Source organism: Orcinus orca, chromosome 12 (genome assembly GCF_937001465.1).
Source record: "Orcinus orca chromosome 12, mOrcOrc1.1, whole genome shotgun sequence".
NCBI lineage: Eukaryota > Metazoa > Chordata > Mammalia > Artiodactyla > Delphinidae > Orcinus > Orcinus orca.
In genome coordinates, this window is record NC_064570.1 from 34,294,804 (window position 1) to 34,309,933 (window position 15,130).

At 36.7% G+C, this 15,130-nt stretch overlaps 1 protein-coding gene across 2 annotated transcripts in view; it reads left to right on the plus strand.

Moving 5' to 3' along the window:
* Positions 1 to 9,757, plus strand: part of KIAA0408 (KIAA0408 ortholog) — a 35,619-nt gene extending 25,862 nt beyond the window's left edge. For both annotated transcript variants that reach the window (XM_033407613.2, XM_049695652.1), the window contains exons 3-6: positions 1,113 to 1,472; positions 1,561 to 1,640; positions 3,661 to 4,993; positions 7,144 to 9,757. In XM_033407613.2, coding sequence (XP_033263504.1) covers positions 1,113 to 1,472; positions 1,561 to 1,640; positions 3,661 to 4,993; positions 7,144 to 7,317 — 1,947 coding nt within the window. In that variant the 3' untranslated portion in view covers positions 7,318 to 9,757. The remainder of the gene's footprint in view (positions 1 to 1,112; positions 1,473 to 1,560; positions 1,641 to 3,660; positions 4,994 to 7,143) is intronic.
* Positions 9,758 to 15,130: the final 5,373 nt, after the last annotated feature.

Here is a 15,130-nt window from a genome sequence, read left to right on the forward strand (position 1 = left end):
TCTCTGGGAGAGCTTTCGCTGTTCGATATTTCATGGAGCCGGGAGGTCTCTGGTGGACCAATGTCCTGAACTCGGCTCTCCCACCTCAGGGGCTCAGGCCTGACTCCTGGCCGGAGCACCAAGACCCTGTAAGCCACTCGGCTGCTAATGCTGGAGGGTATCCTGAAGAGGCGGGGGGTGGCTAGGGCTCGGCTGGGGCTCACGGCCAGGACAAGGATCTGGGAGCAGAAGTTCTCTGTTATTCTTTGAATATTAGATGTAGTGCAGATATACGTTGTGATTGTAAAACGTAGAGTCATTTGCTTTAATAGTTCTCTGAATGTCTTTGGAATTTGACAAGCTTTCCCAGAACACAAGCCTGAAGAGAAAGCCAGTAATAGCCTGCATGTTAAACTGAACTCTCAAGAACTAATTTGGGGCCCACTTTAGCATAGACTAATAGATGATCAACGCCTTAGAGTTCTATTGTATTACCTAGGACAGGGTCACATTTGTTTTAATTACGACAGGAAACATTTTTTGAATGTATGTAGCCTTCGGAAAAAAAAAAAAGTCTCAGAATTACCTGTCCCTCAACAATGTAACTTCCAAAAGTAACATATTTTGATTGCAAAATGTCTACTTAGGGACAGAATTAGCTGAGTTACTATATGAGATTGTCACCTATTTAGATAGTTAAATGTTGGCATATAGGATCATATATTTTTAAAATATGACCTTAATGTTAGTTAAACTCTTGCTTCTCTCTGAAAGCAGTTAGAGAGCATTGCCAGTAATTGATTCGAGTCATTCCAATTTTGTTAACAGTGCTTCTGTATCATCATGATATCTATATATAAACACAGGTTTGTTTCATTTTTGAATGGGTTGATTTCTACTCAGAAGAATAGAAATTGCCATCCATGCTTTGACCTACTGAAAGTAGTCTTTATGGTTCCTCAAAGTTGTTCCAGCTAATCCAGACTTTAGAAATGTTATTTGGAAGCATAAGCATTAATACCATGGGGTAGTATATAGTAATATGGCAAAGAGAACTCAGAACAATATGCTTAGTATCAAAAATATTGAGAGAGTGGATTAGGGGGAAATTTTTATCTTTGCTTTCTTTACAGCTCTGCCATGAAGTAAAGCTTCGGAGGAAAATCAACATGAGTGAACGTGCGATTATTGATCTTGATCGTGAAAAGGCCATTCAAGACAAAATGATGGAATCTTCTCCAAATTATCCCAATTCAAGACAATGTGAATTTACAGGGATGAATCACAGGGATGGTCTGGGGAAGAAAGGTAAAACAGAGCAGAGCTTACTCAGTGAAAGAAATCAAATGTGTAAGGAACAAAAAACAATCAAAAAATCAAAAGTAGGGTTAATGGATTCTTTGGCCACAGACAACCAAAAGGAATGTGAGACCCCGCCTGACCTGAGGACTTCTGAGGAAGAGAACAAGAGGTGCTCTGGTGCCCTCAACACAGTAAGTAAGCCAGGATTGGCCTAGAACTGTTTCTAAAGACATATTTACATTTCAAAGGGCTAACATGCTATTGCTTATATGTATAAAGGCTCTTGAAGAACTTGCCAAAGTTAGTGAAGAATTATGCAGCTTTCAAGAGGAAATTCGAAAGCGTTCTAACCACAGAAGGTAGGCTGGTACATCTATGATGATTTTTATGTTGGAAAATCAAAAAGAATGTTGTTTTTAGTTAATGAATCCAAACTTCCTTTAGCATCTAACACTTTGTTAGTGAGAATTAATAATGCTGTTAAAATATGTTATCTTAGGAGATAAAAACTTAAATTGTATGTTTCTCTGTTCACTAATTCTTAAAGCAAATCTTCTAGTTCTCTTTGTAGTTTGACTCTTAGGCATACTTTACTTTTTTGGTGTTTAGTGAAGTTATACTAACCATAATAAATTAACAAGTATACTCCAATGGAGTTCTTTTTTATTTTGAGTATTTGGCCAGTGGAAGAGTATCCTGGGTTAATCTAGTTAAATACATCTTTAAACTATGTCAAATTTAACAATGGTGTTTTAATTATATAATGATGTTCTACTGAAACATTTTGAGCCACTTATTTTTCTACATTTATTATATATATAATGGAAGCATTCATAATTTTCAGAATAACATATTATAAATATGTACACACATACATATTTATACAGTGCTGTAAAACATGCTCTTTCAGTTCAGAAGCACCCTTATAACTGTAAGGGTAGGTTTTAGCCAAATTGAAAAATAAATTGGAATTCTCTACAAGTTAAGTAAAGATGGATTGTTCTAAGATCACCATTGATCTCCTAGTGGGGCAGTATACTTCTCTTAGAAGCTATAGGAATGTGGACCCTTATTTTTCTTTAGCTTTTTGGAAGCTCAGAGAGAATTTTTGTACTGACTTACAACAGATTTTCTTACCCAACCATGATTTTTACATAATTTTGCCTTCCACTTTTCCACTGAGCTTTTGCCTACTACTCTCTGCTAATGGGTATTTGTCTGCACTTTATTGTAAGCTATCTCGTAATATAAGTTGAAGAGATATAAATGTGATTTATATGTATCAATATGATTAATTAATGTTAATTTGTGAACCCACATTCTTGCAATATTTAGGTTTTTGTTTCAATAATTCTTACTTGCCAATTTGTTTTTACAAACCACACCTGGTATAAAGTTCTCACTGCCACTTATTGCCTTTCGAGAAAAGCTCAAAATCCTTAGTATGTAATTCAAAGTCATTACAGTTTGACCTAATATTTCTCTTTTATTTGCCGTCATCTTTCCCACTTTTTTATATTCCATCCACACCAGAGTACTCACTGTTCCTTGAATAGCCACACTATTTGCACTGCAGCTCTCTTTTGCTTATATGTCCTTTACTCATAAAATTTAAAAAAAGATGATCACTTTTCTTTTATGCCCAAATAACACCTTCCATTTGGTATTGCTCATGTTTGTTTGCGCTTTGATTCAGATTTCTGTCACACTACTTAGAATGTTATTTCAAATTCAAGGGGAGGAGTTTGAGCTCAGAAGACGTTATAAATAGGAATTCAGTAGGCAAAGTGGATATAAGGTAATGGCAAGAGAAAACCTATAGAAGTGGGAACGCCAATAGCAGACACCCAAGAGACTACACACAGTCGAGTCTGAGTGTAGGTGAAGTTTAGGTAATAGAAAAAAATGAGAGATACAGTTAAAAAGGTAGCTTGGGTCAGACTATGTATATAGTGTTGAATACAACACTGAGAGGTGGGCTTTATGCTGCAGTAAAGGGACTTGAAGTTTTGTACTATGGGATTTATATAAAAATAATGTTTAAGGAAGTTGTGACTCCTTTTCCTATAACAGAATCCATTGCTTTAGCTCCAGTGTCTTTTAAGAGTTTATCGTAGGGCTTCCCTGGTGGCGCAGTGGTTGAGAGTCCGCCTGCCGATGCAGGGGACGCGGGTTCGTGCCCCGGTCCGGGAAGATCCCACATGCCGCGGAGCGGCTGGGCCCGTGAGCCATGGCCGCTGAGCCTGCGCGTCCGGAGCCTGTGCTCCGCAAAGGGAGAGGCCACAACAGTGAGAGGCCCGCGTACTGCAAAAAAAAAAAAAAAAAAAGCTTAGCATAAATAAAGTCATCACTAATATACCCTGTTTTATAATTGTCTAGGATGAAGTCAGATTCTTTTCTCCAGGAAACACCAGTTGTAACTAATATGCCTTATGGAGATCACACAATCAACAACAACCAGTGCATTACTCCAACCAGTTTAGAAAAAGAGAAAAAGAAAAATAGAAAGAATCTGAGCTGTACTGATGTTTTCCAAAACAATTCTAAGAAAAAAGGTGGAATTGATAAAACTGATCTGCAAAGAAATGAAACCCCACCAGTTCCTCCTCCAAGAAGTACATCTCGAAATTTTCCCAGCTCATGTTCTGCACAAGCCCATGAAAGTTTGAAGGAAAGTTCAGACCACAATGGCTGGGTGGCCCAAGAAGGTCAAGGCAAAAAGAACTGCAACCCTCATTTCCTGTGGAGGCACGATGAGATGCCTACGCTGTGTCTAAATGAAAGGAAGACTTTGAAAGATGGTATCACAGTTTCTTCTTTGGCACCAGAAACCAAAATAGATAAAAAGCCTTCATGTAATGAAAATGTTGGACTTACCGTGTGGTCATGCGACACTGGGATTGGTGCAAAAAATAGCCCCTCTACACCATGGTTTCAGAAAGCCTGCTCTATTCCCAATAAGCCAAAATATGAAAAGGTGATTCCAGATCACCCTGCTAAATGTCATCCTGATCTTCACATAAGCAATGTCTGTAGCTCCTTGGTGACACAGAGCAGCAGCCCGCTGAGAAGTTTCAGTTGTGGCTTTGAAAGGACTACTAGGAATGAAAAGCTGGCAGCAAAGACTGATGAATTTAACAGAATCGTATTTAGAACAAATAGAAATTGTCATGCAGTACAGCAAAGTCAAAGCTACTCAGAACCATCTGAAGATCTTCAGCCCTGTGATACTTTAATTTCTTGCACGGATAACATCTCAGAAAGTGACAGTGTTTCCGACATTCTGAAAACCAGTGCCCCCATGCCTGTGCCCAGGGAAAATGTGCATGATAATTCCACCAAAAAACCCACAACAGGCCTATTCAGACAAATGCAGGAACACATAAGCCCTAGCAGTTACCGGAATATGCTCCACGAGCATGACTGGAGACCAAGTAACTTGTCTGGCCGACCAAGGTCAGCTGATCCCAGGTCAAATTATGGTGTGGTGGAAAAGCTGCTGAAAACCTATGAGACATCAGCGGGGTCCGCATTGCAAAATTCTAAATGCTTCCAGGCTAATTGGACCAAATGTAATTCTGATGTCAGTGGTGGAGTCACATTAAGTCAGCATTTAAAAAAGCTCCAAATAGAACAAGAGCTTCAGCAAAAGCCAGCTATGTGTGGAGCACAGCAAGTGAGGCAAGGAGCAGATCGGAAAAAGGTAACTGAGGTGAGAAAGAAATTTAACATATTTTGGCAGAACTGCATCCATATTTAGCAATGGCTCAGAGTTCAGTCAGTTGCCCATTCATATAAATAGAACGTAAGCACGTGTTTTGACATCTTCTTAGTTCCTTGACCCTTCATTTGTGAATAAATATAAACCTTAGAGTTGTAACTCAACATGAACTTTTAAAAGCATAGTTCTTAAGTCTGGGTTTAGCACATTATAACTTTTATTTAAATTCTGAAATGGCACAACACAATCTAATAAATTAAATTCTTAAGAACCTCAAAAAGATCAAATGTTTGCTGTGTTTCTTTCTTGAAAAAACATTCTGAATGTGCATCTGTTCATTTATAGACTCTTATCCTGTTAAAGTGTCTAATTTTTAAAAGTACATGGGAGGTATTTATAAATAACTTGCACTTTTTGGTTATTAGCTATGGTTGGTTCAGTCATTCCCAGAATTTGATTCATGTTCTTCCTCAGGGGATTAGTCACATGAATATGAGTTTGGGTGAAAAAAAATCATTTAAAATAGTGCCTTATGCAGTTCTCTTATTGTGGAGCTAAAAGGCAGTATATGAAAAGAAAAATGATAGTATAGCATAAAAAAATTTAAGGTCATTATTATTTGTATAAATTCTTTGTGTGGAAATTGCCTGCCCCCCCCCCAAAAATGGGTATTTAAATAAACTGTTATCCTTTCTTTATTCCAGTTTGCTTGCAAAAGAGTATAATTTTAGAGGAGAAAAAGAGGTTGAAGAGATTTGTATTTACAATGACGAGCTATCCATCAGCACATTTTATGCATAATTTATAAAAAGTTACAAGGTGACATACTGTTATAATTAGCCAATGCTTTGAAAATCCTGGTTTTACATAGTGCGATGTATACGCACCATTGTTTTAAACGAGGCAGGTTGCCTCCTTCTTGTGTAAGAAATTATTTTTATGAGGCTTTCAAGCCCTACAAAAGTATCAGTTTACATATAGTTTATCAGAAACTTTGCCTGTTTGCCCAAAGTACAAATAATTAATCCTGCTTTTCTATTTCTGTTTTTTTTAGTTGAGCCCATAAATACCTGTAAGGTCCTGTGGCTTCAGATGGGAAATGAAAGCACATATACAATAATCAGCCAAAATTCTCATGAACAAATATTACTAAATATCTCCTATTTTTGTACTGATAGGAGGTTTGGGAAGGGTCCTCTGCTGTCGATCGTTAAGAGTAGTTCTCCATCCCTCCCCCGCAGGAACAGGTTTACAAAAATAAGACTCCAAGGAGAGAAAAAGCAAATGCAGGTTACTTTCATAGAAATAAAGGTTGTCCTTACTGCCCGTCTCAGGTGAAAGAGCACAGGCTTTGTTAAGAAGGTCAATAAGAATCAAAGTACAAAATGTGTCATGAAAGCTTTTTAACTGTTTCTTAATGGCAAGAGTCCTAGAATGCTTTTCTTCCATTAAAATAAAAAGAAAGAGAAGTAGGAAGAAATGAAAGAAAGCGAAGGGAAGAGAAGGGAAAAGTTTTCAGTCTTCGGAAGATACCCAAGATAGATCGCAACTCTTTCTTAGCAAATAGAATGAAGTTATATTTTAAAGTATTTTGATGATAATTTTGAAAGTTTTTAGAGATAATAACAGTGGTTCTTAGTGGAAAAAAAAGATAGCATCAGACAACTCATTTGGTGGTTTGTGTGTCTTTTGCTTATGATCTCTAAAAGTATCAACTTGACATAAAATAACTGGACATAAATTAATTCTTCTTTAAATTATTATCTTTAAAAAAAACCCAGTAAAATATCCTAATACTCCACTAAGGAAAACTTTAGTTCTATCATATCAATTTTATCTAACATGAACTTTTGAGTTCTAACATAACATTAACTCATAGTTAGTTCTAAAAAGAAATCAGTTGTGTTAAAACTTGTCAGTGTGGAGATCTACAAGATTATCAAATGCCATATTCATATTAAAAGTGAATTGTTTTGATTAAAACATTCAAGACCAGGAATAGCTTCTTTAATTTTCAATGCTTTTTCTTGCTTATAAACACGGCAATACAATACATTAATCCTGTAGTTGGGATCCATAATATATTAAGCTCATTGTTGGTGCCTGAATAGTGAGATGAATGTCTTCATTTGTGTCTTAAGGAATCCGTGGCAGTGAAATGCTCACATGGAAAAGGATTTTCCCGACCTGCTAGACCAGCAAATCGCCGTCTCCCGTCCAGGTGGGCATCCAGATCTCCATCGGCACCCCCTGCCTTGCGGAGAACTGTCCACAACTTTCCCATTTCTCTGCGATCAGAAGCATCGATGGTCTGAGTCTCTGGCCTGGATTGCTGGATTACAAAAGTCCCAGTTGCCAAACAGAGTATTCTGAGTGTTTACAACCAATTCTGTCTCTTCTGTATCTTTCAAGATTACTGGGACAATTGAAATCTTAACTTCCCATCAGTCTTCAGTGTTTTTAATCTATGGAACAATTATCCTCCTGTATTTTGATTTTTTAGATCGGAATTTTTTAATGCCATCCTCATTAATTTGCCAATATGATTTAAGTTGAAACAATGTACTATATTGTATATTCCAACTTTCTTGCAAGTGGCAGAAAGCAAGGTTATTTGCATGGCCGTGTGTTTTGTAGGTGCATGTGTTGATATAGGAAGTATCAGTATGTATTTAGATAAGAAAAACTTATGTGCTAGTGTTGACTTTGAAATTATAACATGTATACCTATATATTCTTTGTGTTTATTTAAAATTTTTAAAAATATACAGTATTATTTATATTTTTTATACCTTTTAATAGGTATCCACTTAAGGCTCTTGAGGTACCTATATTAATTAACCACTTCCTTGGTCTCAACTACATACAAAACTAATTATACATATATCTAACGTTAGTAGATTTCTACAGACGACTCATAGTTCCTTAACCCATATAAAGATAGACTAATACCATTGATCTCCTTGTTTACTCTTTTAAATAAATAAAAGTGTCACAGGTTTAAACAGATTAGCCTTCTAAAGCAAACATAAAATGTTCACAAAAGCTTTGATATATCATTCAGCAGTCTATTGCGGCTTTCCCTGTACTTGATCCTCAGAGCCAGCATCCTAAGACTGCTTTATAAACGACGTGACTAAACCGTGAATTCATTTTGGCAACTTCAGTAACAAAATACCTTAAATAGGATATAAAAAGAAATTCAATTATGCTGAATTCTACTCTTTGGTAAAATTATAGTAAATTTTTGTTCAGCTACTTTATTTGGAGTCCTACATATTGAGAGGTAAGTTATTCACTTTTTCCTTTTTCTAACCTTTCCCCTAAAATTAGTAGATAAGAGACTAATTCAATTTTTTATTAACAAAGAAAATCAGGAATGATATTTCATTGAGAGCTGAATTATATTTCTTATAGTGTACTACATTAAAAAAGCCTTAAACTAACCTTTGGCATCCATGGGGCAGCATAAGGGGCAGAAACTTTTTTGGGCCACAGTTCATGAACAGTGAGCATATTATATCTATATTGAGAACTGACAGAAATATGAATGTTGAGGTGCTTGGAATTCTACATGAAAGATCTTAGAAGCAACTTTGCTCTCCATTGTCTCTATATAAAACCAGCTACATTATTAGATAGTAATTCTATTTAAGCTTTTCTTTTACTAGCAAAAAGGTTAAGGAATTCTTATGGCAAAAGTATTCAAAGAACCTTCTCCTTGTGATACATTCTAACAATTTAGAGAGATTCACTTCATTATACCATGACTTGAGGTAAAGTAATTAATTTTCAAATCCCAGACTGCCTTAAAGGCTCAAGACTGTTGCATGGTGATGGACAGATTCATACTTACCAATAGGAGAGCTTCCAGGAGTTGAGCAGAATTAAACTTCTAGAATGTGAGGTTGGAGCAGATGATAAGTAAAGGCTATAGATCCAGTCTTTTAATTCTTGTTTCTTTCAGGAATATCCTTTTCCATAGGAAGACTATCAGAGAAAAGTAACCTGGACATCAAATGATGTCACTCATATAATATGCTTTTCATCTAGAAGGGAGAAAACACTGGGGAGGTGGTAGCCTATGGCATAAAATGATGGACCTGGTAGGAAGATTCTGCTGTGTAACACTGGAGAGCCTGCCCAAGGGCTGTGTGACATAGCTGCTCCTCTCCTTCACTGCATTCCAGGTAGTCTGATGTGGATCTGTGGTTCCTAACTTGAATTACAAGTCAGAATATTGAAGATTGTTTTTTAAATTAGATCCTGACCTCACCCCATAATTACTAAAGCAGAATTTCCAAGGGTGGGGAGGGAATCTTGAGTCCTTAATGAAACACAGCAAAATATTTGATGATTAGGGAGATTTGGAAGCAGTGACATTGATTCATACCCCAGTGGATGGGCACCATTGGGTAGTCATGTTACTTCTCTGGAACTTGCCTTTGTTATCTGTAAATTAAAAGGGTAATATTGTCAGGCATCACAATTTTATGCCACTTGTTCTAACAATTTGACTGAAAGAGGGGAACACGTTTTAACATCTTGTGTTGACAAAAATCATAGAATATTAGAGCTGAAAAAAACTTAGCATCTAGTCCAACTCCTTGATTGTAAAGATGGAAAAACTAAAACAAAGATTATTTGAATGTTCTGTTTTCTCTCTTTAAATATTTTACAATTTTTATGGAAAAACCTACGAGTTAAATGGAAATTATCCTTGAAAATACATGTTTGATGTATCGTGATTTTTAACCAGTAGTTTTTCTACTTTGGATGGGCACTTTCTTCCCAACATACCCTTTATTATGCCATCATTGCTGGATTTAAGGGATTTGTAAACATTTCAGGAGCACTTGATTAGAAGTTTTCCCTGGCAGACTTTTTGGGGGTGGGATATCTTATATTATTTCAATAGAGGGTTATTGATATTATAGGTTGATCTCAGAAAGGAATAAGAATGAGGCAGAGAAGAGTGCTTGAGTTTCTGTGGGTGTGCACGTGTGCACATGCATGCACAACCCTTGCCCGAGTTCTCCATATTCCCTTATGCCCGAAGCCAAATATAAATGATGTTGCATAATTCATTTTATCAAAAATTATCTGTAACTTTCATTTATTTTTACATAGACAACGAAGATGATGAGATATTAACATGCACAAAACGTGATTTACCTCTACATAGAGGATTTAGCCAGACTCCATGTCATCCTGAGAAAACATCTGGACCTAAAAAAGGAGAATCTGCTTTCCTACAAAGATTTTTTAAATTATTTTGAGGCACACTTGCTGACCAACAACTACTTGATAATAAAATCTCTTCAGTCATTGGAAGCTATCAAGTAAAATAGGTGGGGAAACACTTGCTGTGGCATTGGTATACGTGAGGAACGTTTTTATTTTCCTCCTTTTCTGGTGAAACTCCAGCTGAGAGTTTTTTAAAGTCTAAATTCAAATATGTACACAGTTCAACCTAGCTTCTCCTAATATGTTTCTAGATAGTAGAGTCTAAAGACAAAGCCTGCCTGATTCCTACACCCGGCCGTAGGCCAACACATCTAGTTTCTCATGTACTGACACCATTTTGTGCCCATTTTTCTGCTTATTGAATCCGATTAAGTTTTGTTTGAAAAAGGAATACTCCTCTGAAATTTTCTTTTACATGGTGAAATTAGTTAAATTATTTTTAGGCATATTACAATTTCTAATATAGTACGATTTTACTTCAAATTCTGCACATTTCTTCTTAAATAACAAGTACCTTTATCAGAATCTAGAACCATGACTTACTCATTTTACTATAGCTCAGAAGATATGCTCCTTCAAAAAATGAGCTTCATGAAGCAAAAAAATCAAAGCAAAGACAAAAAACTTGGAGGAGGAGTTTTAAGGCAAGTGTCTACTCAACATTTTTTCATCTTTGTCTCAGTGGGAAAAAAAATCATAAGACTTAAAATCCGATATATATTACAATGGTCTCATGAATCCAACAGGTAAGACCAGCAAATTCTGAAAAAAAAATTCTGCTTATATGAAGCTGTGATGGAGTCTAGAAATGAGAGAAGAATCTAGAATAGGAAGGACCTTAGAAACCACACAGAGCATTCTCATCTAGAGGAGAGAAACCCGAAACTTGGAGAGGTCTCCATGGCTGCCAGGGTTATAGGGCCAGGAACCCAGCCAGATTCAAACACCAGTGGTTTGCCTCCTTGTACATCCATGGGCATCTGGGACTTGATGGTTTGCAAAGCACATTCATATGCCTTGACTTATTTACTTCTTAACAACAAGCTTCAAGGCAGCCATTGTGATTTCTCATTACAGAAGAAAAAATTAAATAGCCAAGATAATAGAATAAATATTTCCCAAGATAATGTTTAGAAATAAATAGGTGGCTCTTCGACTCTTAGTTCAGGTTCTTTTCCCAAAGAAGAGAAGAGGAAAGCAAAGAGTGAATAGTTCCTTTTCACTTATGTTTTATGCATGACAATGGAATTGTTTATTTTGCTTTCATTGAGAATTTCTCTTAATTTTTTTATTAACATCTTTATCGGAGTATAATTGCTTTACAAGGGTCTGTTAGTTTCAGCTTTATAACAAAGTGAATCAGCTATACATATACATATATACCCATATCTCCTCCTTCTTGCGTTTCCCTCCCACCTTCCCTATCCCACCCCTCTAGGTGTTCACAAAGCACCGAGCTGATCTCCCTGTGCTATGCGGCTACTTCCCACTATTTTATATTTGGTAGTGTATATATTTCCATGCCCGTCTCTCACTTTGTCCCAGCTTACCCTTCCCCCTCCCCGTGTCCTCAAGTCCATTCTCTACTTCTGCGCCTTTATTCTGATCCTGCCCCTAGGTTCTTCAGAACCATTTTTGTTTGTTTGTTAGATTCTACATATATGTGTTAGCATACGGTATTTGTTTTTCTCTTTCTGACTTACTTCACTCTGTATGACAGTCTCTAGATCCATCCACATCGTTACAAATAACTCAGTTTCATTTCTTTTTATGGCTGAGTAATATTCCATTGTATATATGTGCCACACCTTCTTTACCCATTCATCTGTCGATGGACATTTAAATTGCTTCCATGTCCTGGCTATCGTAAATAGAGCTGCAATGAGCATTATGGTACATGACTCTTTTTGAATTATGGTTTTCTCAGGGTATATGCCCAGTAGTGGGATTGCTGGGTCGTATGGTAGTTCTATTTTTAGTTTTTTTTTTTTTTTTTTTTTTTTTTGCGGTACGCGGGCCTCTCACTGTTGTGGCCTCTCTCGTTGCAGAGCACAGGCTCCGGACGCGCAGGCTCAGCGGCCATGGCTCATGGGCCCAGCCGCTCTGCAGCATGTGGGATCTTCCCGGACTGGGGCACGAACCCGTGTCCCCTGCATTGGTAGGCGGACTCTCAACAACTGCGCCACCAGGGAAGCCCTATTTTTAGTTTTTTAAGGAACCTCCTTACTGTTGTCCATAGTGGCTGTATCAATTTACATTCCCACCAACAGTGCAAGAGGGTTCCCTTTTCTCCACACCCTCTCCAGTGTTTATTGTTTGTAGATTTTTTGATGATGGCCATTCTGACCGGTGTGAGGTGATACCTCATTGTAGTTTTGACTTGCATTTCTCTAATGATTAGTGATGTTGAGCATTCTTTCATGTGTTGGTTGGCAATCTGTATATCTTCTTTGGAGAAATGTCTATTTAGGTCTTCTGCCCAGTTTTGGATTGGGTTTTTTGTTTTTCTGATATTGACCTGCATGAGCTGCGTGTATACTTTGGAGATTAATCCTTTGTCAGTTGCTTCATTTGCAAATATTTTCTCCCATTCTGAGGGTTGTCTTTTCATCTCATTTATGTTTTCCTTTGCTGTGCAAAAGTTTTGAAGTTTCATTAGGTCCCATTTGTTTATTTTTGTTTTTATTTCCATTTCTCCAGGAGGTGGGTCAAAAAGGATCTTGCTGTGATTTATGTCATAGAGTGTTCTGCCTATGTTTTCCTCTAAGAATTTTATAGTGTCTGGCCTTACATTTAGGTCTAATCCATTTTGAGTTTATTTTTGTGTATGGTGTTAGGGAGTGTTCTAATTTCATTCTTTTACATGTAGCTGTCCAGTTTTCCCAGCACCACGTATTGAAGAGGACGTCTTTTCTCCATTGTACATTCTTCCCTGCTTTATTAAAGATAAGGTGACCATATGTGCATGGGTTTATCTCTGGGCTTTCTATCCTGTTCCATTGATCTATATTTCTGTTTTTGTGCCAGTGCCATACTGTCTTGATTACTGTCATTTTGTAGTATAGTGTGAAGTCCGGGAGCCTGAACTTCCAGCTCCATTTTTCTTTCTCAAGATTGCTTTGGCTATTTGGGGTCTTTTGTGTTTCCATATAAATTGTGAAATTTTTTGTTCTAGTTCTGTGAAAAATGCCATTGGTAGTTTGATAGAGATGGCACTGAATCTGTAGATTGCTTTGGGTAGTATAGTCATTTTCACAATGCTGATTCTTCCACTCTAAGAACATGGTATATCTCTCCATCTGTTTATATCATCTTTACTTTCTTTCATCAGTGTCCTGTAGTTTTCTGCATACAGGTCTTTTGTCTCCTTATGTAGGTTTATTCCTAGGTATTTTATTCTTTTTGTTGCAATGGTAAATGGGAGTGTTTCCTTAATTTCTCTTTCAGATCTTTCATCATTAGTGTATAGGAATACAAGAGATTTCTGTGCATTAATTTTGTAACCTGCTACTTTACCAAATTCATTGATTAGCTCTGGTAGTTTTCTGGTAGCATCTTTAGGATTCTGTATGTATAGTTACCATGTCATCTGCAAACAGTGACAGTTTTACTCTTCTTTTCCAATTTGTATTCCTTTTATTTCTTTTTCTTCTCTAATTGCTGTGGCTAAAACTACCAAAACTATGTTGAATAATAGTGGTGAGAGTGGGCAACCTTGTCTTGTTCCTGATCTTAGTGGAAATGGTTTCAGTTTTTCACCATTGAGAACAATATTGGCTGTGGCTTTGTCATATATGGCCTTTATTATGTTGAGGAAAGTTCCCTCTATACCTACTTTCTGGAGAGTTTTTATCATAAATGGGTGCCGAATTTTGTGGAAAGCTTTTTCTGCATCTATTGAGATGATCATATGGCTTTTCTTCTTCAATTTGTTAATATGATTTATAACATTGATTGATTTGCGCATATTGTAGGATCCTTGCACTCCTGGGATAAACCCCCACTTGACCATGGTGTATGATCCTTTTCATGTGCTGTTCAATTCTGTTTGCTAGTATTTTATTGAGGATTTATGCATTTATGTTCATCAGTGATATTGGCCTGTAGTTTTCTTTCTTTGTGACATCATTGTCTGGTTTTGGTATCGGGGTGATGGTGGCCTCGTAGAATGAGTTTGGGAGTGTTCCTTCCTCTGCTATATTTTGGAAGAGTTTGAGAAAGATACGTGCTAGCTCTTCTCTAAATGTTTGATAGAATTTGTCTGTGAAGCCATCTGGTCCTGGGCTTTTGTTTGTTGGAAGATTTTTAATCACAGTTTCAATTTCAGTGCTTGTGATTGGTCTGTTTATATTTTCTATTTCTTCCTGGTTCAGTCTTGGAAGGTTGTGCTTTTCTAAGAATTTGTCCATTTTTTCCAGGTTGTCCATTTTATTGGCATATAGCTGCTTGTAGTAATCTCTCATGATCCTTTGTATTTCTGCAGTGTCATTTGTTACTTCTCCTTTTTCATTTCTAATTCTATTGATTTGAGTCTTCTACTGTTTTTTCTTGATGAGTCTGACTAATGGTTTATCAATTTTGTTTATCTTCTCAAAGAACCAGCTTTTAGTTTTATTGATTTTTGCTATCATTTCCTTCATATCTTTTTCATCTATTTCTGATCTGATATTTATGATTTCTTTCCTTCTGCTAACTTTGGGGTTTTTTTGTTCTTCTTTCTCTAATTGCTTTAGGTGTAAGGTTAGGTTGGTTATTTGAGATTTTTCTTGTTTCTTGAGGTAGGTTTGCACTGCCATAAACTTCCCTCTTAGAACTGCTTTTTCTGTAGCCCATAGGTTTTGGGTCATCGTGTTTTCATTGTCATTTGTTTCTAGGTATTTT